General features: G+C 41.9%; 1 protein-coding gene across 1 annotated transcript in view; it reads right to left on the bottom strand.

Moving 5' to 3' along the window:
- The window catches only part of TAPT1 (transmembrane anterior posterior transformation 1), a 247,801-nt gene that overhangs the window by 73,114 nt on the left and 148,290 nt on the right, over window positions 1–26,397 (bottom strand). The window contains exons 9-11 of the mRNA XM_029590601.1: window positions 25,125–25,234; window positions 12,340–12,399; window positions 1,900–1,968 (exon numbers count right to left, since the gene is read on the bottom strand). Of these exons, the coding sequence (XP_029446461.1) occupies window positions 1,900–1,968; window positions 12,340–12,399; window positions 25,125–25,234 (239 nt within the window). The remainder of the gene's footprint in view (window positions 1–1,899; window positions 1,969–12,339; window positions 12,400–25,124; window positions 25,235–26,397) is intronic.

Below are 26,397 nucleotides of genomic sequence, written 5' to 3'. Positions count from 1 at the left end.
AGACTAATCAGAGAAAATTCTTTTTCACTCAATGCACAATAAAGCTCTGGAATTTGTTGCCAGAGGATGTGGTTAGTGCAGTTAGTGTAGCTGGGTTCAAAAAAGTTTGGATACGTTCTTGGAGGAGAAGTCCATTAACTGCTACTAATCAAGTTTACTTAGGGAATAGCCACTGCTATTAATTGCATCAGTAGCATGGGATCGTCTTAATGTTTGGGTAATTGCCAGGTTCTTGTAGCCTAGTTTGGCCTCTGTTGGAAACAGGATGCTGGGCTTGATGGACCCTTGGTCTGACCCTGCATGGCAATTTCTTATGTTCTTATGTATTTTTTCTGCCGTCATGTTATTATGTCATGCTGGGATGATAGCCAGCAGGTGTAGGCAGTAGATGCAATAGCATAATGTCCCTGTTGGCCTCCATAAACTCTCATCTAGGACAGCATCTTCTTTTGTGTGATGGGGATGTTTAAATGGCTCTCCCAATGTAGTCAGCAGAGGGGGAATAGGATCTTGTTGGGCCGATAGCTGAGTAGGTGAAGACAGCGGCAAGCAAGCAAAAGACTCAGTCCCAGGATTCATCAGCAAATTTCCACATTGGCCCCCAACATCTCTGGTAGCTGAAAAGGAACTGAGGGAAGCTTCAGGGTCATACCAGTTTGGAAATTCCTACGCATGTGCAGAGAAGGGCTCTGGAATAGTTGCCTGCTTGGCACCAAGCATGATCACATGATTCATTTATGTAATGTGGTGAACTGGCTTATCAGAAAATACTTATTAACCGAGAGGGTGGTAGATGCTTAGAACAGCCTAAAAGTACAGGCAGTGAAAACAAAAATTGTGAAACAATGTAAGCATATCTGAAACAGAGACAGTGATAAAAAGTGAGGCAAGGAATGGTTGAGTTAAAAAAAAAAATGGTGAGCCTAGGTATTGGTTTACATATGGAAACTTACATACTCATCTACCACAAAACAGAGAAGGCAAAAGCATAACGGACTTGGATAAAGTATAACATTCTTCAGGCAGTGAAGCTTGTACAACTGATAGCTACGGCATATCCTTAGTCAGAGCAGTGTTGGTGGTGATAACCAGGCAGAGTGGGCTAAATGGTCCTTATCTGCAGACATCTCTTATGTTACTACATATGTTATGTACTATGTGCTTCAGGGCATTATATCACTTAGAAACAGATTATCAGCATTCAGAGACCTACCTTTAGGCTGGAGTAATTACAGAGTTGAGGATTTTAAGTCAACCTTAAAAAGGCAATGTGTGGGTAAACCTGCATGGAACACCAGCTACAACCCTAAAAAAAAGGCATTGGAAAACCCTGTACGGCATGGTGATTATAATCCTAAACACCTTGATGGGTAAACTGGATGGGCCATTTTGGACTTTATCTGCTGTCATTTACTATATTATTTTATAGGTTCTGCTATTATTAGGTCTTTCCTCCGATTCTGATAATTTGTGCCAGGATGCACTGACCAATTATCTCTGAAACTAGTCTTCTCATTCAGGCAGGCTTGAAGCTGGACAGACTGATGACTTGAGTTGTCATTCTGATCTAACATTTTTCTGCACAAAAAAAAAAAATCTGAAAGTAAATGGATTCTTTGCTGTGATATCTATTAATGGATCCTTTCAAAAAATTCTTTAAAATTCTTTTCTTATATTTGTGACATGCCTTTCAGAATATTCAAGGCAATGTGTAGCAGATAAAATTAATCAATCATTACAAAAGTTAAATTATATGTATATGTTATTATAGGTGACTTTTTAGAATCATATGGGTCCCCTTCTGAGATAGGATAAATTTAGTTGAGAAAGTCAAAGAAAAGTACAAAAATCCTTCCACAGTGAAAATGGTCTTACAGTATATCTATGGGATATACTTACTAGAACTGCCAGGGGGAGAGGGATAAAACCCATTCTCCTAGAAACAGAGTCACTGTAATCTGTATATGCCTGAAAAAAAATCAAATGGGTAAAAGCTGCAGCATAACTGATTGGTCAGCAACTTCAATAACATTGCTAGTCAAACACATCCCACCAAGGGTAATGCTCCACCAGTTTCTAATTCATTATAGGATGAGATGCCCCCAGAGAGCCACCACTGGCATTATTTTGTATGGTAAATGGCAAAAGTTTAGTAGTTATAGTAAGTACAATAATATGGTTTTTATAGAAGGTACTTACCTTGGTTATTTTTTTTTTAAATCAGATTTGCTGTCTTTTTAGCAAAGTAGATGGGATAATTTGTACTCACTTTCTCTGAAGTGGGATTAGATCTGAAGTAATTGGCAAATTTTAATTTTTTGATAATTTTATTGACATTTCTGGCCTGTTATAGATTAATTTGAGGTGTTATTGTCACTTTACATCATTTGCTATTTGTTGCTGCATTTTTTTTTGTAAGACACTAAGCATTTCTCTGATTTGATATTTTATTAAATTCAAACTACAAATAAATATTATTGAAAAATCCTGGGACATGAGCCCAAAGGTTCACCCTTGCCTTTGGCAAGTTATTTTATCTGCTTGTGACTCCAGGACCTAGCTCATAAAGCGCCATATATGCATATTTATTTTTATTAATCTGACTTTCCCAGTTAAAGTAATTTTTTTTTAATTACAAAGAATCAACTTTTCCTCCCATTATATATCTTCTGAAGGTTCCATAAAAGAAACCTAAACAAAAATAAAAAATGATTTTTACCCCCCCCCCCCCCCCAAAAAAAAAACAAACACCCAAATGCTTTGGAAAATTAGCCAGGCCTGCATCCCCCCTGCTGTGGAACAAGTCATACATCATGTAAGCAGGTACTTCTGCTGGGTGGAAGCCTTACTGAGAGTGGAGATCTCGTCAGACACTGGAAGAATGAATAAGGGAAATGTGTGCTCTTTCAACATTTATGATAGCTCATGACAAGTTGTGTTACAGTCTGTGCAAAGTCTATAAAATCTCATATCAGGATTATGCTTGGAAACAGATTTCAAAATGCAGTCAACAGCAAAAAGTAATTTAGACAAAAATCAATATGAACATAGCAAAACCTACATAATTATTTAACAGCTGGAAGAATTAACTGACACAGTAGGGGGGTTATCTTAACAGATCTTCTTGGAATTGTAGTGTTCCTTTATCCTGTCCACACAAAAAGCATTTTTATAAAGCAAAATTTAATTTAACTTTTGTTAATTTATATTCTGCCTTGTGTGTCTGGTCTGCCACTTCAAAAAAAAGATTATATTCAGGCACTGTAGGTATTTCCCTTAACCCAAAGGGTCTACAATCTAAAGACCAATATAACCAGTTATTTCCAGATAGAAGATTTATATACTATTTTTGAGCAGGATGTTCAAATACCCCAAGTACCGTATATACTCGTGTACAAGTTGAGAAATTTATGCCAGAAAATAAGCCCAAAAAAGCTGGCTCGACTTATACACACATACTATAGTGCCCATTTTGTTTTCGGATTGGGGTGGGCCATTTCGGTCCACCACCAGACAGGAATTTTTTGTCAAAAATTTGTAAAAACAAACACCCACCCCCAAACCTGCTCCAATCCTTCAATTTTCATTAAATATAAAGCCTTCCACCCTCCTAACCCCCAAAAGACTCACCCAAAGTCCCTGGTGGTCCAGCGGGGGATCAGGGAACAATCTCCTACTCCTGGGCCGTTGGCTACCAGTAATCAAAATGGCACCGTGGCCCTTTGCCCTTACCATGTGACAGGGGCCCTGTGCATAGGTCGACCTCATGTATTAATCAATGGGCAATTTTGAGACCAAAATCCATTTGTCCATGTATACGTTGAGGTTTAAAATGAATGATCAAAAAGATAATTAAAAAAACAAAAAAAACCCCCCAAAACCCACCCCAACCCTTCAAATGTCTATGTACCAGATTTGAAAATACTTTCTAGAGCAGCTGTGAAGCTGGTGATGAGGCCAAAGTATCACCCCCTACTGTGATATTCTACTGAACAGGATAACAAATCAACAGGATCATGAACAGAAATTGTGATAACAATGAGAAGCTTAAGGAAAATGTAGACATGCTACAGTGCACCTATGTACAACAAAACTGTGCTGGAACATTTTGAAACCACTCTCTGTGAACATTGTCCTGGTTGGAACCATAATGTTGATCCCAGCTTTGGAAGAATTCAGTTGTGTTCTTCTGTAGTGTTGGGACTTATTTTTTATGCTTTAGTGTTACATACATAGTCCATTTTGATAATCTGGACAGCTGTACATTTCTTCTAGTACAGTACTCCTTTTTTAGTCTGACCTGTTCATTTCTATGCTAAATCCAAATCTCTGGTATTTAGCCTTAATCTGGTTTTCATGCATTTAAACTATTTTTTGGGAGCTTCAAAGGTAATCACTATTACAGGGACAAAAAAAAAAAAAAAAAGACTACCAGAGATCAGACCATCAATGAAACCACAGAGCTTAGGGGAACACCTTAAGATAAAAATGGAGCATTATAACACGAGAAATTGTTTACTACACCTATGTTCAATTCCCTTTGCTGGAGTGAACAGAGAATTTGCATGTAGTCTAACACAGCTGATCCGAGTGATACAAAACAGTACTTTTTGGAAAGCAAGTTTGCTTTTCGTAAATGGGATTCACCGTAGACAGCAGAATGAAATAGCCATGACATGTAGGTGACAACAAATGGGCTCACCTCTCTAACTCAGTAAAGTTTTACCACTGAGCATGTATGGGACTTTTCGTATGTACGCTGCCTCATGAGCCCCTCAGTTGATTATAGAGCTTAACTTTAGTTAAACAGTCGATTCTCCAGGGAGGTGGGCAGGTATTGGGCATGGCTAATTCATCCTGCTATCTACAGAGAATGCTGTTTATGGTAAGCAAACTTGCTTTCTTCATCAACTTGCTGGGCTTAATTAGCCACGACATGTACAGAGTCCTAAGCTGTGGGGGTTGGAAATGGAGCACTTATTGAAAAGCAACCTGGATGCCCTTCTCCCACCTCCACATGAGTGAACCACCATGTGAACATGCTACGCAAAATTTTTTGTCCAAAGCTACTGGTGCTTGAGAGATTGTCCAGACAGTTAAGGGAAATGAAGGTATGAATGGATGACCAAGTTGCAGTTCTGCAGATATCTTCAATGGATACTGCTCTTAGGTGAGCCATTGAGATAGCTATGGACCTTGTTAATTGAGCCATGTCAGAATATGAGATCTGCTGGCAGCCACAGCATAGCAATGTGCAATATAGTCTACTAGCCATTTGAACTATGTGCGCTTGGCAACAGCTATTCCCAGTCAGTTAGGATTGCAGGAAACGAAAAGTTGAGAAACCTGATGTGGATGAATTCTCCTCAGATATTAGGCCAAGGCCCTTTTACAGTCCAGTGAATGGAGGGCCTTTTTCACTTTGCGTGTAGGAGGTCTTGGAAGGAACATGGGCAAAACAATGGCTTGATTGAAATGAAATGCAGAAACTACTTTTGGCAGAATCTTAGGACAAGTGCGTAGTACCACTCTGTTGTGGAAAAATTGTAGGTAGATGTTAAGATTCGTGGGTTTGTGGATCCTTGGCCTGAGGTGAGGGTTGGTGCTGCCTGTGGGGAGAAGCCCCACAGGTCCCCACCGTCGGGAGGCTGTGGCTGGAGATTCAATGGTGTAGAGGAATGGAGCATCCTGCGTCACTGCCACGTGATCGTAGGTGCAGGAAAGGAAGTACTGTGGGGGATACTGAGGTGCAGGGTGAGACACACAGTTCTGGGAGAACCCACAGTATATTCGGTGAGCTGAGAGACACGTATCAGAGTAGGTCCTTGGAGAGAGAGATGCGCTGGCATGCCCTGAGGAGCGGGGAGTGCACGACAGGGACGTCTGGAGATCCGCAGTGGAGAGTGACCAGAGGGGCGGGACTGTGCAGCAAGAAGGCTCTGGCGTGGTGACATAGGCCCACCCACAGAGCGTGGAAGCCCGGGTGAATCTCTGCAGTAGTGACGAAAGCAACCCCGAGGAGCGGGACTGCGTATGATGGAATAGCGCTGTAGCGCCGCCCCAGGGAGCGGGGGAGTGCAGGCACAGTCTGTGATGTAGAACGCAGAGACTGCCCTGAGGAGCGGGGAAGTGCAGGCACAGTGTCAGTCGTAGAACGCAGACACTGCCCCGAGAAGTGGGGAGTGCAGGCACAGTCTCTGTAGTAGAACGCAGGCACTGCCCCGAGGAGCAGGGAAGCGCCAGTATAGTCTCTGTAGTAGAACTTAGGCTCTGCCCCGAGAAGTGGGGAAGCGCAGGTACTGGCTCTAAGCCGAGGTGGTTCCCTGAGGCAACCCTGGAGAGTAGGGAGGCCGGAAGGCAGGAGCTCTGGGAGGTGCAGGGCTAGCCCGAGGAGCGGGGGAAGCCAGGAGATGGAGTCTCGCACAGAGCGGGGTAGGGCCCCCGAGGAGCGGGTACCCGAGCAGAGTCCAGAGCAGGTAGTACCAATATTGGAACCACGATCAGAGAAGTCAGGAGCAGGTGTCAATTGCGAAGGAACTCGTTGCCAAGTTGGCTAGCAAGGGGCGAAGGCCTGGTGACGTCATCTGCCAGGGATGCCCCTGAGGTTCCCGCCCTTGGATCTTCAAAAGAGGGACTGGTGGCGCGCACGCGCGCCTAGGAAGGCCCAGAGCTGGCATGGGTGGTGGTGGCGTCCCGGGCGCCATGAGAGGTTCTGGGAACCCAGAGGAATGTGGCGGCAGCGGTTGGCCTCAGCCGTGAGTAAGCCCAGAGTCGAGAACTGAGCAGTACATGAAGTAAGTTTCATCGGTCGCAGCCATCTGCGACTGACTGTCATAACAGTAGGGAGAGTAATGAATCAATATTTGTAACTCGCTGATAACCTCTAATTGAAGTGATAGTAACATACATAACATAGTAAAGATGGCAGGTAAAGACCAAATGATCCATCCAGTCTGCCCAACAAATTGCTTATGGTAGTAACTGCCACTCTGTGCCTGCTACCCCCATGCATTCCATTAAGGGTAGTAACGGCTGTTCCCTGCAAGTTACCCCTGGGTAGTGATGGTGACTAGAAAACCCACTTTCCAGATATACAGCTTGAAGTTAGGCTTCATCAGTTACATCCAGACAACAATGAGATCTCAAAACACCGATGGCTTCACAACCAGAGCTCTCATATGTAACAAACTGTTCATGACTTTGATACAAGAAGACAGGTGGAGATCAGCTTTCCATTTACTGAAGAGTGGTAAGCAGCAATGGTGCAGAGATGCACTCTGACAATGTACTGAGCTCTGAAGACGAAAGGGAAAACAGGTACTGAAGCAGGTTTTTTTGGAGCACAAGCAAATGGGTTCAAGGAGCCTGCCTACCATTTAAAACCGTATTCTCTTCTGGTAGGCAGCTTCCTGGCCAAAATGATAATGTTTTCAACCTCAGACATCAACAATGAAGAAACTACAGAGTATTCAATAACTGTCATCAAGCTGAGTGATGGAAGGCTCAGATAACAGAAGATTCTCCCCTTGAATAAGTAGGGCCGGATTGGATCCCAGTGGGGGAACGGTGGATTGATAACCTGATGAGGGGGCTGAACATATGGGTAAAAACCGTGTGTTGAAATTCAGGGAACAGTTCCCTGAATTTCAACACGCAACAGAAGAGAATACGGTTTTATATGGTAGGCAGGCTCTTTGAACCCATTTGCTTGTGCTCCAAAAAAACCTGCTTCAGTACCTGTTTTCCCTTTCGTCTTCAGAGCTCAGTACATTGTCAGAGTGCATCTCTGCACCATTGCTGCTTACCACTCTTCAGTAAATGGAAAGCTGATCTCCATCTGTCTTCTTGTATCAAAGTCATGAACAGTTTGTTACATATGAGAGCTCTGGTTGTGAAGCCATCGGTGTTTTGAGATCTCATTGTTGTCTGGATGTAATGAGACTGTGCCTGCACTCCCCACTTCTCGGGGCAGTGTCTGCGTTCTACGACTGACACTGTGCCTGCACTTCCCCGTTCCTCAGGGCAGTCTCTACGTTCTACATCACAGACTGTGCCTGCACTCCCCCGCTCCCTGGGGCGGCGCTACAGTTCTTAATGCACAGGTTAAATTTTATTATTTTTTTAAATTTAATTTTATTTATTTTTACAATAGATGCCGTAAGCTAATGGTATGCTAATGCATCAGGAAATAAAATGCAGACTGGAAAATGTGCATACAAACCCAAGTTAAAATGTGCGCTCAGCACAGACTGAATGCACATTTTAAACTCGGGGGACTGGGGGAATCTGATTTATGTGCATAAAAGACGCAGCGCAGAAAGCATTTTGTGTGTATAAAGTATATTTATGTGCAGAAAACAGCCATTCCATTGCTGACCAGATCCCCCAAGTTAGAAAAGAACCCATTTGCGCACACCATTCCCTGGTGGACCCATCCATCGCCAGCATTACCTGAAGAGGTAGAAATCAGAGGGGCACTTAACACCAGGACTTTTGGATCTAGCTACCAAAAGAGATGTTTTCCCCTCTGTGGTTACCTTCACAGGGCAAGGACTGAAACAGTTGATCCCACTGAGCATGAAGACACCATTTGAAAACTCATGTTAAGGAATGTCATGGGGACTACATATCACTGCTGCCATAGGCCAAAGGAAAACCAGGATTGCTCAGGCTGGGACTTGATCCTGCTATAGTAAGTTCTGGATCTGTGTTCAAAGACAAAATGCCTGATCCAATAGGAGGAATTCATCCTGAAAGGAGCGAGGTTTGACTTGGCAAAGTTGATTACGAACCCTAGCAATTGAAGGAGTGGGATTGTCTTCTGCCTGGAGTTCAGCACCTCCCCTTAAGAAGATCCCATCACTAACCAGTCATGCAAGTAAGGAAAAAGACACAAATCCCCTGATGATGAAGGTGTGCCACCAGTATTGCTAGGCATTTTGTGAAGACCTCCAGAGTTGAATTGGAAGTAAGAGGAGTCCACCACGAATCTGAGGTATTTCCAATGAGATTGATGGATGGATATGTGAACATATGCCTCTTTCATATCCAGGGTGCACATCCAGTCTCCTGCTTCAATAAAAGGCAGGATGGTACGGAGGGAATTTATTTTGAATTTCTCCTGTAGGAGGCTCTTGTTCAGTCTTTGTAAACCTAGGATGGGTCTCAATCACACTTACTTCTCAGGGTTAAGGAAATAGTGGGAGCAGAACCCCTTGCCATGGTTTTTAGGAGGGCAGATTCTATCGCCCACTAGCTGCAAAACTACTTTACCTTGAAATGGAGCTGGACTGAGTAAGACTGATCCAGATTGAAGGCTAAACATTGGTGCAGCATTCGAGGATGGGAGAAGCGCAATCGGTAACCAGACTTTACAATTTTGAGGACCCAGTCTTTTTTGATCTTCTGTAATTCTTTGAGAAAGAGGTTAATCCTCCCTTCTAAAGGAGGGGGTCGCAGCCTGAGGGTAGAGTCTCATAAAAAACTAGGACCAGACAGGCCAGGCCTATTGTGGCATCTTAGACCGATGTCTCATGCTGGTGTCCGTGTTCCAGAAGCTGCGACTGCGGTAGTGCAGGTGTGGCACAATAACTCTGAAATTGGCAGAAAGGGTGTCTCCAGAGGAAGGAACACTTAAAAGCAAGTAAGGAGGCCTAGAGGAAAGCTGCTTCTCTGCTCCTGCTGAGTGAGACTGGATGGTATCATGTTGCTCCTTATTCTTGAACAGACTGTTACCCAAACATGGGACGTCAGCCAACCTGTTATGAAAAACTTCATACAGGCTGCTAACCCTCAACCATGTCATCCGGCATGCTCCATTGGCTGCCGCAAATCATGCCACACTGTTAATTCATACATTGACCAGAGGAGATAACATTTCCACTCTTCCACATTCAGAATGGCCTACTAATACACTTCCTGGTCTCTGGCAAGAGACTATCAGAGGCTTCAGTCTGTTGATGTAGTCATTTAAGTATTGTATCATGTATAGCTGGTGGGCTGCAATATGGGCATTGAGCATCAAGCTCTGGAAGACTTCCTTCTCAAAACTGTCCAGCAGTAGTGGAAAAGATTCTGATCTTTTTAGCACCAACTCCACCTACCACTGACTGGTATGGTAGTTCAATTACCCCAAAGCTTGGAGCCTGCTAAACTCTGTATTTAAATGCCAAGTTTCCTGGTTCCTAGAGGGTCAAGAGGCTGGATTATCTCACATTCTCATTTGTAAATCCTGCAGGATTGGATTGGGATCGCTGCAGGTTTGGAAGGCATTTCCAAAATCTGAAGTAGACTGAAGACTTCAGTGCAGGATCTTTGTACTTATGGACACTGACTTCAATTGCCTTACCCAGCTTGCCCAGAAATTTAGAGTACAAGAGATCTTCTGGTGGAAACAAATATACCAGCATGGCAGATAAGGTGTCTGAGGCTTTCCGATAGACCCTTCCTCAGAACCAAGAGGTTAAGGGATACTAACCCATGACCCCGATGAAGATGATGGAGATGGGGCAAGGACCTCTGTTGGCTCAAAGAAGAATACTCCCGTGGCATTTTCCAGGTGGCAGTGTCCCATGCTTAGGGATCTTCATTTTCAGTTTTATTTTATTTTCTCCAGGAATTTATTAGTGTTTATTACAATAAGAACAAAAATATTTACATGAAAAAACAGGTCTTTTTTCCATTGATTTCTCTTCTTTTTTTTGGTTCTTGTAATAAACACTAAATTCCTATATAAAATAAAACAAAAACTGAAAACGAAAGTCCCTACTCATGCTCCATTTTCAGAATGCTGGCTAGAGTCTTTTACAGAAAGGGATGGCTTGCCAGACTGAAATGAACTGGCTTCCACTCCAGGGATTTCTGACGGAAGCTCCTAAGAGTGACTCCCCCTTGAAAGAAATTCTGACATCCTGGACAGGATAAGGTTAAAAGGGTGCCCTCCTTGTCACTAGCTGCTAATGAAGTAAAGAAAGTCTTCACTAATTCAGTCACATGGCCTATGGACTGATGTGTCATCTGGCCTGGAATTGGAGAAGAGACAACCTCCTTTGAAAACAACACAGGATCATTCTCTTGAGATGCATTCATCGGACTTCAGGATCCCTCCTGAATTGAAAACCACATACAGACCAATGGCACAATGGAGAAGATAGGATCTGCTATCACTAAATGAATTCCATGAGTGGATAACAGCAGAGGGGCCCTGGAAGGCATAGAGTCTACAAAAAGGAGGCAAGATGGAAACAACGGTACCAACACAGAAGGTATCTGTAAGGAATCCCTGAGAGAGAGAGAGAGAGAGAGAGAGATAGAAAGGCTGTTGAGGGGCTGTTGGGATTCGAGGAAACTGAAAATTTTGAAGGAAAAGCTATAAAGGCAGAAATTTAGAAAAGAAAAATCGTAAGATGGTACCCATCCTTGCGTAAGCTCAGACAAAAAAAAAAAAAAAGATTCTGTACATGTGCTATCACAAGATAGCACATGTACAGAATTCCTGTACATGCTCAGTGGGAAGAGTTTACTGAGCTAAAAAGAGATGGGTCCGTATGGTGCCATCAGATGATATCACTCACATGTCATGACTAAATCAGCCCTACTTGTTGACAGATAAATATTTTTTTTTTTATCCCAAATGCTGTCTCTCTGTAGATTGAACTAACTTGTATATTTCTTCCAAACATATGCAAAACTGGATATTACTGAATAATTCTGGTGGAACTAGAAGAGTAATTTTCAACTTTCCACATTTTTATTTTGGCCTAACAACTTCCTCCTGCTTCTTTGGGTTTCAAGCTCAATTGGGACTAGTCCCTATTGGGCAACAGCACCATGAGCATTTACTTGCAACTACTTGGTGTTTTTATCTATTTTTATATCCTTCTCTTAACTAGGCTAGACATCAGACTGCATTAACTGTAGTTCCTTCTGGAACCCAACTAATATGAACCTTAAGTCAGGCCACTAGAAATGTTGCCTCTAATTCTTGGTGGACTGTGCATGCAAAAAGGTTCTTGCATGCAATCTGGTGTACACATTTTTGTATAGTGTTCTTTGAAATGCCATTCTATTTTCCTTTTCTTGTGCATACTATGCTTATTTCATGACCCGTGATGTCACTACTGAAAAAAGGCTAAGACTCCTTTCCCCTAGGGGCTGCAATGTAGTTTCTGCAGCATTCTCTACTGGCCTGGGGAGTAGAGGCCCAGCCTTGGAATCAAATGCAGTGTCTGCCTCGTGGCAGTAAAATAGCATTAGTTAATGGGCTACCAGGCCAGACTAAAATTTCCATATAAAAGAAAATAACCTTTTTCAATTACTAATAACAATTTTCAAACTTACATTTTTCTGTCGACTGCTAACAAGTTCAAATGCAAGACTGGCTCTGTATTCACAGTATACCTAATAAAAAAAAAAAAACACCACAAAAGCAAAGACAGTATAGATTGAAATCATCATACTATTTTGTACATTATAATAGCTTACAACTGTGATAAGATTTCATTGATTATTTTATTTAGCAGCATTTATATGCTTTCTCTATAAAATCCAGGCAGCTTACAGCGTTACAAGGGTAATCATAAAATACACAACAAATAAAATTAAATTTCAGGAGACCCTGAAAAGAAACAAGACTCAAACCCCACTACCTCATTCATCTTGCTATTCAATCAACCTCCTTAAAGTTAAGTATCAGCTACTTTATCACCAGGATCTCTGAAATAACAGGTTTTAATGCCCTCCTAAAAGCTATTAAGGAGTCAGCCAGCCTAGGGATTAAATTAACATTTACACATTTTTACTTGGCAACCCTAAGTTTAGAAGGTTAAAATGCATATCAGCTATCTTTTGGGCAACTAATCAAACATCAAGTGTTGTAAATCTGATGTATAAGCCTTTACCACTAGTATTAAACTCTGCCAGTGAATCAGGGTTAATGATCACCATGGACAATTTACATACTCTTGCCATTTTACTTTGCTGTTTGATTTTCAGTTTTTATCCTGTTTTTATTTTCTGTTTTGCTCTAAAATCTTATTTGTTTATTTTATTTTTATTGGTGATTTTATGTTTTTTTTTTTATTATCTGTACATCACTTTGATTTCATTGTTACAGAAAAGTGATCAAATTTTATAAACTAAACTATTAACAAATTGCACCAGTTTTAAATCCATGCACATTACACTTTATCATCATGAAATATTTCCACAAATAATGATTTTACAGTACCAAATATTAACCTGAAATAAATCCGATCCACAGATTTCATGAGTGGTAACAGGAATAGAGAAAATCTCTGAAAAAGCATTTCATGCTCAATTTAAGTTAATATTTTTTTTTTAACTTGTAGAGTTCCTGTTAGATCTCTACCAGGAACCATACAGAATAATTCATTTGAGTGGGGAGGAAACAGGGTAATAGTGTGGGCAGGTAGCTTCCCCATGTGGGAGAGTGTACATGGAGATCTTTTCTGATATAAATACTCTGAACACCATTTTATGTTTTGGTTTGTTTCTCTTTTCAGGGGCAGTATGCCATGGCTGGCCCCCTGCCTTTTTTTCCTTCTGTTTAAGGCTTAATGACTCCATGGAGTTATTTTGGATATGGGAGTCTTTTTCCACCCTCCCTATCCCTTTTATATTTTTAATGCTGATTTATTTAAGTTCTGAGTACCTATTAATTAGGGACTCATTGTTTTTGCTGTTTTGACATCAAAGGGAAAGGTCCCTTCACTGTGAAGGAACCTGTAGATCGTCAGTATCCAGAAATAAGGAGAGGGGAGAAAGTGGTTGTGATGCCATGTACATCTACTGGATATTCTGGGAGTAGAGGAGTAACAACATTATCAATCTGATATTTTGAAGAGAATGTGATTTTAGAGAATACTACATGGAGAAATAGACTGATGAATTATTACTTACCTGATAATTTCCTTTTCTTTAGTATAGACAGGTAGATCCAGAAGAAGTGAGATATGCACCTCTACCAGCAGATGGAGACGTAGCAAAGCTGACATCACAGTACATATACCCCTGCAGTGATATCAGCCTGTCAGTACTCTCTGCAAAAGACAACTGAGGACAGACTAACAAAACTTGATTATTAACAGATAACCATTCCAGCACTCAGCCAACAAAAAAACACTGAGCTCAGACAAAGAATTTATTAACATTTGTCTAGACACTGGGCTAAAACTTACCAGTAACCCCAGGAACACACAGCTACACAGGAGGACAATAACACAACCCGCCAGCAGCCAAGGGTGGGACGGTTGATCCAGAACAAGTGGGATGTACCAAAGCTACTTCCAAACAGGGTGGGAAGCTGCCTGTGGTCCAGTCAAAACCGCAAATGCAAAGGCTATGACCTCCCGGGTCTGTACAACCAGACAATAATACCTGGAAAAGGTGTGTGAGGAAGACCATGTCGCCGCTCGGCAAACTTCAACAGGAGACAACAGTCTAACCTCCACTCGTGATACTGCCTGAGCCGTAGTGGGAAGAGCCCTAATCTGACTAGGCAACGGCTGCTCAGCATGCACATACATGGCCATGATTACCTCCTTAATCCAGCTAACTATTGTAGCCCACGAAACTGGTTCGCCATGTTTACTTCCACCGTAGAGAACAAACAAGTGATTCGTCTTCCTGAGAGGTTTAGAAATCTCCAGATACTTCACAATATGTCTCCTGACATCCAAAGGCTGCAACAAGTGATATTCTCTGCATCTCTTTCCCTGTGCAGAGACAGCAGGGAAATGAACTGATTCAAGTGAAAAATCCCAAACCACTTTTGGCAAAAAGGAAGAATGGCTCCAAACAAGACAAAGCCTGGAGATCGGCTACTCTGTACATCAAACTGCCACAAGAAAAACCATCTTCAATGTCAGTAACCGCAAGGAGAGGTTACGCATCGGATGAAAAGTAGGACCTGCTAGAAAACCCAGAAACAGATTAGGACTTCAAAGGGCACCGGTAACCGCAAGGGAAGACAGATATTTCACTCCTTTCAAGAAATGGGCCACATCTGGATGAGCCAACAAGGGTCCACCTTTCACCTGAAACAGGCATAAGCCACTACATGTACCTTTACTGAATACATCCTGCAAAAATTCCAAAAATAAGCGGGATCTTGACCGAACCAGGAACAACCTCTCAATCTTCCCACCAAGCCTTAAACACTCTCCAAACCCGCATGTAAGTGGAAAACTTTCCTGCTCATAGCAAGGTGGCAATCACCTCAGTAGAATACCCACACTTCAGCAAGTAAGCCCTCTCAAGGGCCATATAGTAAGACAAAAAATTGAGTTGGCTCTTCATAAAGAACAGGCCCTTGCCACAGCAGATCCCTGTGCACTGGAAGGAAGAGTCCGCTAGGAGCCTTTGCAGATCTGTACACCAAGGTCTCCCTGGCCACGGAACCACCATCCTACTGTGACTCTCAATCTTCTGAACCACCATGCCCAAAATGGGCTATGGGGGAAGGCCTACAGCAGCTTGCATCTGGCCACGCCTGCACAAAAGTATTGATGATCAAGGACTTTGGATCTCAACTGCAACCGAAGAAATGAGGATTCTTTGCAGTGCGAGAAGTTGCTAATAGGTCCAGAAACAGAAGGCCCCAGTGGTCCACTACCAGCTGAAACACCTCATTTGACAGTTCCCATTCTCCTGGATCCAGACTCTGTCTGCTGAGAAAGTCCACTCACATTGTCTTTTCCTGCAATGTGCAAGGCTGAGATCTCCTGAAGATGCACTTCCGCCCATTCCATAAGTTGGGCTATTTCCTGAGATACTTGCTGGCTCCTTGTTCCTCTCTACTAATTGATGAAAGCCACTGACATTGCATTGTCCAACATTATTCGGACCGCTCAACCCTGCAATTGATCGTCAAACTGCAAGCAAGCCAATCGGACCGCAAGGGCTCCCAGCCAATTGATACTCCAGAGAGACTCTTCTGCACTCCAGCGCCCTTGCGCTGTTAATTCCGGACTGTGTTACCCAACCCTAGAGGCTTGCATCTGTTATGAGTAACTAGCCAGTCGGGTGAGGTTAGGGAAACCCCTTTTCTCAGATCTGCTTTTAACCACCACTGCAGGTGTGTGCAGACCTCCATCGACAGATGAAGCTGAATCGAATAGTCCTGAGATTGTGGGCTCCAATGAGATAGCACAGTGTGCTGAAGAGGACACATATGTGCTCTCACTTACAGCTCCCACTTCCAGGGTTGCCGCCAACAATCCGAGCACCTGTAGACAGGACCACACTGTCGGGCATATGGTGCTCATCAATAGATGCATCTGCATCATGTTGACTGAACACCGAGATAATCTAGTGACTAGGAAGGTTGAAGAATGCTCTTGGCCAGGTTCACCACCCAACCAAACACCTTTCATGACACCAGAAGGCTCTCTTCCAGAGTCTTGGCTCGAATCAGCCAATCGTCCAAGTATTGGTGGACCAGAATCCCATCCTCTCTCAAATCTGCCACCATCGTAATCTTGGAAAAAAGTTCTGGGCACAGAGGCCAACCAAATGGTAGTGCTCAAAACTGATAACGATGCACCAAAATCACGCATTGCAGAAATTGTTGATGCTCTAGCCGGATGGGAATATGCAGATACGCCTTGGACAAATCCAAGGACGTCACAAACTCCCTTCACTGCATGGCCATTATCACTGAGCGCAAGGTTTCCATGCGAAAATGTTTGAGATCCAGGATAGGATGAAAGGAACCCTCCTTCTTGGGCACAATGAAATAAATGGAATTTCAGCCATATTTTCCTGAGACGTAGGCACTGGAACCACAGCCTTCAGACTGAGGAGCCTTGACAATGTAAACTCCTCTGCCCGCCTCTTCTGCAGGGAGTGGCAGGGAGACATCTTGAATATGTCCCAAGGAAACTGCGAAACTCCAGCGCATATCCATCCCGGTATCACTTCCAGGACCCACTGTCTGACATGATTTTGACCCACCTCTGTTATAAAAAAAGAGAGAAAGGTGACCCCCTATTCTCCTGTTCTCAGGGGTGGGTTGGTACGGCTTCCTTGGGAGGCTCAGGAGATTCCACTACCCTAGCCTGCGCACAGTGTGGGCTGTTTGGGTAGGTCTCAGTTCTTTCGTCCTCTGAAAAGCTGCTCCGCTGTAGGGTCAAAAAAGCTTGGATCCCCTAGAATGGCCTCTCATGCTAAAGGAAAGTGGCATCTGCTTTTTATCCTTTGGAAATTGAGGAACCTGGGACTCACCCATTTATTGGCCATTTTCTCCATCTCGCTCCTAAACAATATCAAACCTTTAAAGGGAAAATTACTTGGAGGTCGCATCAGCCGAACAATTTCTCAGCCATAATTGATGCCTGGCCGCTACCACTGAAGCCACCCCTCCCTCTGGCTGAGGTGCACACCAAATTGCAGCCCGCTTTTGCCAAAAAAGGTGGCTGCTGGTTCCATTATTGCCGTGGAATTCACAGCAGATTCATCAACCTCCTCAGAGAGAAGTAAACAAAAGCAAGCCACCAGGGAACAACAAGAAACTATCTGCAAATTCATTGCCATTGCTTGAAATGCTTGCTTAAGTAAGGCCTTAATTCTTTGATCATGTGCATCCTTCAAGGCTGCTCCATCCTCTAAAGGAATAGTAGTTTGCTTGGTGATGACACACACAAGCGCATTCACTTTTGGAAAGCGTAATTGCTCTCTTGTAGCTGGCGCCAGGGTGTACAGTCCTTCCAGGACTCATCCCCCTTTAAAATTTGCTTCAGAGGCACCCCACTCAAGATTAATCAATTCTTGAAAGGCCTCCATTAGAGGGAAAAAAAACATGAGGTTTTTCACAAAGAAGACAAAATGGGATTCTTTTGTGCCTCAGCCGGAGTCTCAGCAACTGGTACTCCCAACACCTTCTGTGTCTGGGAAACCAGAGCTGGCATTCATCCCCATGAAAAAACATAACGCTGATCTGTATGGCTCCAAATCTGGAGGAATATCCCTATCCTGTAGAGAGCAGTGGATCTGTGCCATCATCCGCATCATCATCATAATACCCCGCAGAAGGTCAAGACGCACCCCAGCACCTGCCCGCTCTGCCAGCCTTATGGGAATTTGCAGCCTGTGATCCCGATCTGTCAACCTTGGTTGGCTCCGCCTGTAGAAAGGACTGTAGCCCTTGAAAAATTCCATCCAAGAAAAAAGGGGAAAGGATCCATGGCAAAAGCAGGAGGCTGCAGAATAGCACCCACTGAGACCTCCTCTCCTGCTGATGAACCAGTTAGGGAGGTCTGAAAACAGAGTGAAATCTGACACATCCCACTCCGGTCCTATTGCCATTACTTTAGGGAAGGGCCAGGCTTAGCAAAATCTGCTGGAGTACTCCCCCTGAGCCTCCAGGCAGCGCCAACACAGATTAGAGGGTACACCAGGCTGTGATGCCATAATACAGCAAGCAGCACACACCACAAGACGCTCAGGCTTCTTTATTACTGGAGTTATCATATGTGTCCACTAACAACACACTCAACAGCATCTAACTGTGCATCCATCCAAAATGACACTGCCCAAGAAAAAGGAAGTCTATCACCTAGACATCAAAAAACTGAACGCACAGTCCTGGACGCACAAAAAGTTTGGACATCCAAGTACATGGCCCAGGTGGACGCCCTGGCGCGAACAGACTTCAGGCCCAGAAGTGCGGTGGACATGCGTAGAACAAAAACGTGCGAACACCACCACGGCCTACTATGCGGTGCCAGAGAAAAGCACAAGAACGGGGCCTAACCTAAAGAGGCCGCTCAACTAGTTAGACTGTAGTGATCCCCAAGCCCTCCACAGAGGTGGGGAAACGTCTTTGGATCAGCATGCTGAGGCTCGGAGACTGGAAAAGGGGGGGGGGGGAATCCTTAAAAAAAAAAAAAGTATTAAAACAACTCTTTACCTGAGCTCAGCCTGTCCCGGCCGAGTACAGCTCCACTCTCCAGCTGCGGAGGGAGAGAGCTAAGGCCTTCGCTGCCGCACACGGCTTTCTGCAACTGCTAGCTTTTCAACTTGTTCTCCCATCAGTTAAGTCCACACCAGAAAATGGCTACTGGACCAAGGCACTTGACTGGATTCGGGAACGAATGGATATCTCCTCAGGAGAAACTCGACTGAGGGAGGGACGTTTAGGCATCACCTCTGGAGAACGGTGCGTATAGTCTCCATTAATTTCTTCCTTTCTCCTTTATCTTTATTTTTTTTTTTTAAAGCAATCCCCCAGTAGGGAGATGCATGTCCACCATCTGTTGGAGATGGAGAATACTAGCAGGCTGATGTCACTGCAGGGGTACATATACTGTGATGTCAGCTTTGCTCCATCCAGAGAACAAATCGGAAGCTGATCCAGTTAGCTGTATAGCAGTGAAGAAAACTGAGATCGGTGTATATAAAATGCCCTTTATTGAAATTTGCCCGACTCTGGTCGAGTTTCGCTCTTTGGTCGAGAGCTGCCTCGGGGCAATTAGAAACAGATATATCAACAATTAAAAACACATACAAGGACTCATAAAATTAACAAAAATCAACAAAAAACATGAAAACGTATTACAATCTTAGAAATGCGAACCATGTCATGTGTGTAAGATGACAAACATAATGGTGTACAAAAAAACACAATGGTGTATGGAGGGCAGAAAAAAAGAACGGAACACAGAGTACATGTATAGGTGTCAGACTGCTACAAACATTTGTTACAATGTTTAGTAAGTAAACAGAGGACAGCTTGGTGTTAGTATAGAACTTGTATCAATTTGATGATGGATCGATGGCGATGCCGCTTTTTCTCCCGATGACTCTTCGATGTTTAAGACGATGCTATCAATGATATCGACGGTGCCGGTGACGGACGGTCATCGGCCCGTGTTTCACCTCGATGTTTGGTTACTGAGGGAGGAGTTACTCTTGGGGACGTCGTCAATGATGACGATGGAATCTTTTTGAATAATTCTTCCTTCTTATCCAAACGGGCACGCCTGCCCTTCGGTGTCATCTGGGCACAGGTTAAGCAAGCCCGGACGTTGTGGCCTGATCCCAGGCAGAGAACACATAGATAATGTGGGTCTGTTATGGACATAGTCTGGTTGCAATCCGGGCATTTTTTAAAACCTGATGCCATGATAAAGTTATGGCCTAATAACAGTCGATGACTGGCGGGAATCGACAGTAGGATGATTGGAATCCATCAAAAAACTATCTGAAAAATGTACTCACCGAGACTACGTCAAAGGGAGACCCACTTATGAGAAAATTGTGACTGAAAATGTGAAAAGAAAAAGTTTTCTTCTGTGAGAAAATGTGAGGAAATTCTCTTTCCAGAGCTCCTAAACTGCTTTGCTACAGCAAGGCAGAAAAAAAGAGAGACTGAAGGGAGACCCCTGTGGCTGAGAATATCATGGCATGCTGGGCATGCTCAGTAGGCCTACAGTGCCAGCCAAAAGTTTCTAGAAACTCTTGACAGAAGTTTTCCGTACCAGGGCTCCATCTGATTATGTCACCCATATGTGAGGACTATCATCCTGCTTGTCCTGGGATAAATGGGTGAATTACTTCAGTTGGGGAACTAAATCTTTTGAAACCATGCTGATTAGGAAATTCTAGTATAAAAGTTTGATTTCCAAATATACTGGGTGGTGTTAGATGAACTGGATGATCCAATTATGAAATATACAAGTCTTTGGACCAAAGATCTGGGAAGGGATTTAGGAAAAGAGGATGGGTATGATATAATCTGGCAGCTCAGCCATGGCAACTCCTTGTGCTTAACTACTAAGGAGAATAGCTACAAGATACTCATTTGTATTTCATGCTCCTTCATTTTATGAAGTTATGGAACTCTGATAAATGCAGGAGAGGTTGTGGAGATACAAGTTCCATGTTTCACATGTGGTAGACATGTCCTCTGGAAAGAAGTGATATCATGAATTTATAGATTCACTAATATACATCTTCCTATCAACCTTGCAGTTATTTTGCCGGGTCTTCCAATCCAATGGTCAACCTTATTGCAAGCATATGGCATTCCCCTAGTAACATTTTTTTTTTTTTTAGTTGCAGCCAGACGCAACATAGCATGTCACTGGAAGCTACTGAGTACACCTTTCTTGGCTGAACGGATCCAAATGATCTGGACAGTTTTCTCTATGGAACTTGTTACTTTTTATGTACAAGATAGATACCAAAATGTCTTAAAGATTTGGGCTCCTTTTCTGTAACATACAAGGAAGGAGGGACAGTCTTAGGGAGTATTTTGAAACAAGTACTCTTCCAGTCCTTAGGTCTGGACTTAAATCTCTCCTTAGTTTCATTTTCAGGCTTATATTATGTGGTATCTTTTAGTACATTCTGTCATTATGGTTGATTACATTGCTTATAGATGGGATCTTACTTGTATTACTTTCATCTCTCTGCACTTGGGTAACAATCCTATACATAAATGTTTGATGAGGATGATGCATGGGATTTTTTTTTCCCCTCACTACCATATTGTATTAAAACTCATACCATGTAATCTGACACTTTGTTGTACTGCCTTTTTCATACATTAAGGCTTTTAACAAGAAAAAAAACTCTCTCTCTCTATATATATATATACACATACAGGTCCATGTCAGATTACATGGCATGAATTATTTTATATATATATTAAAACAGTTGTGCTGATAAGTTTATATACCCCTGGCAGAATTAGTAACGTGTAGCATTTTAAGAAAACATGAGTGATCAGACAAAACACATCTGTTATTTTTATTTCAAATTAAACTATTATGCATCACAGAATAGCACAAACAAACCATAGCAATAAAGGAAATAAAATGGTCCTGTTCAAAACTTTGCATGCCCTTAGTTCTTAATATCATGTATTGCCCCCTTTTGCATTAATGATGGCTTGCAGTCTTTTGTGATAGTTGAGAAAAGTTAAGGGCCTCATTCACATGTGGTAAAGCTGCCCATTTTTCTTGGCAAAAAGCCTCCAGATCCTGTAAGTTCTTTGATTCTTTAGCATGAACTGCATATGTTTGAGTTCTTCCCAAAGTGGCTCAATGATGGCCACTCCAGAACCTTCACTTTCTTCTGCTGCAACCACTGAAGGGTTGTCAACCTTTTGTTTCAGATCATTGTCATGTTGGAAATTCCAAATGTGCCCCAGGGACAGCTTCCTGGCTGATGAATGCAAATTCTCCTCCACTATTTTCTGGTAACATGCTGTATTCATTCTGCCATCAATTTTGACTAAATTCCCTGTGCCATTGTAGCTTCCCCCCCCCCCCCCCCCCCCCCAGCAGATATCCACTTCCATGCTTCTCAGTAGTGATTATGTCCTTCTCTTCATAGGCTTTATTTACACTTCCCCCAAACATAGCATTTATGGTTGTGACCATAGCCCATTTTATTTTTCAAGTATCTTCTTATTATGCATGCTGAAACACCCACACCACTTTGTTTCAGAGAAGCCTATATTTCAGTAGAAGTTGCTTGTGGGTTTTCCTTTGCATCCTGAAAAATTCTCCTGGCAATTTTGTCTGAAAACTTTGTCTATGACTTGGTATTGACAGAACCCATAATTTTCCCCTTCTTGATCAGTTTGAAATGTACTGATTGACATTTTCTAATCTTTTGATACCTTTTTATTTCCTTTTCATAGATATTTTGACAGTTATTTTGCTTTCCCCATGCTTTAGTAACCACCAAAGTCCATGCAGCTCTGGATGAAATACACAAGGGTTTCTCAAGAGCAAAGACACTCATTGACTATTTATACACAGACACTAATTACAATCAAACAAGGCACAGGTGTGGATGCCTACCCTTCATTACCATCTCAACCTGTGTGTGTCAAATTGAGTTATATTATTATCAACCCAAACATTCAAGAGTATGCACATATTTGAATAGGACAATTTTTTTAAAATTTCCTTTATTGCTAAGGTTTGTTTAATGATTGTGCTATTCTGTGATATATAATAGTTTAATTTGAAACACATTAAAAACAAACATGTTTTGTCTGATCACTCATGTTTTCTTAAAATGCTACACATCTGACAAATTCTGCCAGGGGTATGTAAACTTATGATCACAATTGTATATATTAAACTCAGTCCTTTGCATATTTTCTTCACTTTTCATAATTTCCTTATAAGTGTTTTCCAGCCCCTGTGACTTTTTTTTTTTCATTTTTGCCGCATTTGCCTTAACCATGCCACATTGATCAAAATTGGCTTCGCTGTTCACCAAACAGCAATGAGCTGGGCCCATGGGATTTCTTCCATTTTTCACAAGTCACCACTCTGAAGAAAATAGCAAGTACCATTGCAGTTGAACAAAAATGTCACTGAACTTCCTTTCATTTTCTTCCCTGCTTCCCACCAACCCTCCAACTGCACCATTTCTATACCACAGTCACATGCCATAACCTTAGTGGAGAGCAAACTTGATCCTGGGTGTTTTGCCCTAAAATGGGAATACAGGATTGCCAGTGCACAAGGCCTAACCTGTGAAGGAAACTATAATGAATTCAAAATAGCTGGCAGCATCAGCAGGAACTTTTATAGAGTCCAATGCATTTAATCTACAAAATGCACATCACTCATAACTATTTAGACTTAAATAAGCAACTGTAATTTTAATTAATAATTAAATAAGCAACTGTAATTTTCCATGAGTCACCTCAATCCCAACCTAGCCTATATTTATTTATTTATTTGTATTTTTCTATACCGGCATTCACGGAGTTCGTATCATGTCGGTTTACATAAAACAAGGGTTGAGAAATACATTATAACGTAAATAACTAATAACATAAGAGTATACATTAAAAAGTAAAACAAGTGCATGGAAGAAAAAAGTTACAATAAAACGGGGGTCATTCTAACTGGGATTAGAGTTAGAGGAAAGATAAAAAGTTTAACGAGAAGTAAAACATTGTAATGATTGGTAGATAGAGACTGTTTCAGTTTAATAGGAAATGTTCAGTAATGCTGCATTTGATGGTAGTGAATCTTTAATCCTTTTACCTGATCCTTATTATATTATATTATCTACCACCCCAGAACCCTCCCCACTCCCCCCCCCTTCCCCCTACCCCCACACCCCCCCTGCAACCATCCCTGTGTATCAAGTGCACATGCCCCGTTTTACTGTAAATAAGTTCCATATGCTAAATGTATCAAGTGCACATGCCATGTAACATTGTATATTAGTCCATTTGCATATCTAATCCTAATCGAATGCAAATAGTTGTATCGCTGCTTGTTAACTATCCTCTCTTATACTTGTGTATTCACCCAGTTATCCCCTCCCCTGTTCATTGTAATTTCCTTTCCTTCTCAGTTTTTTGTAAACCGACATGATGTGTCCTACGAATGCCGGTATAGAAAAGTTTTTAAATAAACTGTACCAAATGTACATAATGCAGTCTAAAAATTCTATCTAGAATGTACACATTGGAATTATTCTCTAATTAATGGATGTGGCACAGTGTTAAACTTATTCTCGCAAGTATAATGTATTAATCTGCATGAAACAATTTACCTTCTCAATTAACAGTGAAATACTTGAATTCACTAAACAGTATGTCCAATGTCTGAATAGCAAGAGAAAACATTTTTTTTTCAATATTAAAATAGTGTTCAAATTTTTCAATTTGGTGCCCACTGAAGTTATATTAAACCAAAATACCTACCATTAAATTAAAATGGCTTTAAATTACAAATATAAATTTGGAGTCCTACTCCACCTTATGGCTATTAATGTATTGCACGTTTAAGATTATTTTCAATCAATTACCATGTTATGTGCTTTTCATTCTGGTAGTAGGATGACCCATATACTGACCCACCCACAGTTTTCTAAGACTCATTACTAGATACACACCAGGAGCTGTAGATATAAAATAGACATTTGCTGATTCTAATAGATATATTTAAAAATGGAAATACTTTGAGTGAAAAAAAAAAACAACACACTGCTCTACAGTTGATAACAAAAGCAGTTTTCTTGCTTTGAGTATATTTTTACAAATGAAAATAAAGCTAAAACAAGCAAAAATAACTAACAGTTAAATGAATAAATCCAATAAAATAGTTCAATAGTATACATACATCTGCTGTGATGTCATTGAATTTGGTAATAAAGGCATGTTTTACAATGTCAACTGCAATCTCAGATGCAATCACCATACAAACGTCTGGGAACAACACCCAAAGATGATCTAAAGGTTAAGAAAAAAAATTATACAACACACTATACATGTTAAATCATGCACAACTGTAGTTAACCCAATTTTTTATATCAATGGGCTGATTTACGAATCGTGACCACTGTGATCCAGACAGTGAGGTCAAATTTATGTGTTTTCCAATGCAGTTCTGTTTTTGGATTGCAAGCTGAGAGAATTTTGTTTTCTGGAAACACATCTGGCTAAAACACAAGGTCTGACAGTTACTCAGGAACACCTGGTTTGTACCAAGGAATCTTCTAAAGATACTGTCAAAACAGGAGTGTGTCCTGATAGTGAGATTGCATTAAGGGATTAAGTAGCTCAGGTGGAATTTAAATATAGGGCAGACATATACATGATTCTAAATTAGCTGTATGAATTGCACCCAAGCAGGCTGTCCATAGAAATAAAAAGAATACTTCTAATGGTCTGCAAGCAAATGCCAAAAGTCTAAAAAATAAGATATAGGCATAATAGACTAAGAGACTTGGAGGAAACAGGATAATCAAAAGGACACTAATCTCATTGAATTGTCAGGAACAGATCAAATTGGTAAAGGGGTGGCACTACATGTTAAGAATGGCAGAATCAAGCAAGATAAAAGCTCTGCATTCTGGAAGTCTTTATAGATTGAAATTCCATGTGTGATGGGGAATAGTAGAGCAGTGGGGATATATTACCACCCACCTGGCCAGGATGAAGAGGGAGACTATGAAATCTATTTATTTAAAAGCTTTTTTTATACCGGTATTCATAGGTACATCATATTGGTTTACAAAGAACTTAGTGCAATACATGGAACAAGGTGCATAGTAACTTGGATGCAGAGGAGAAGGGAATGAGATAGAGAAGGAGGAGATGCAGGGAGGAATTGAGAAGGGGGAAACAAAGGGGAAAAACAATATGTACAGTAAAGCACAGTGGTCTGGTAGAATAATGCAGTTTTCAGGGAGCCAGGGGAGGTATAACAAGAGTGATTATGAAGGGAGAGGGGTGAAAGACTATTTTAGGGGGTGAGGGGGAGGGCTAAAAACCTGGGTTGGGGGGGCACAATGGGATGTTACTAAGAGAGGGGAAGGCAATGAGAGAATGGTGAGAGGCAGGCTAGGAGGTATTGGGAAGGGCTGCCGAGAGGGATAGGATGCTATTCAGGA

The sequence above is a fragment of the Rhinatrema bivittatum genome, chromosome 1, assembly GCF_901001135.1.
Source record: "Rhinatrema bivittatum chromosome 1, aRhiBiv1.1, whole genome shotgun sequence".
NCBI classification, from domain to species: domain Eukaryota; kingdom Metazoa; phylum Chordata; class Amphibia; order Gymnophiona; family Rhinatrematidae; genus Rhinatrema; species Rhinatrema bivittatum.
The sequence above is the reverse complement of the archived record's forward strand: the minus strand, read 5'-3'. Positions and strand labels throughout refer to the sequence as shown.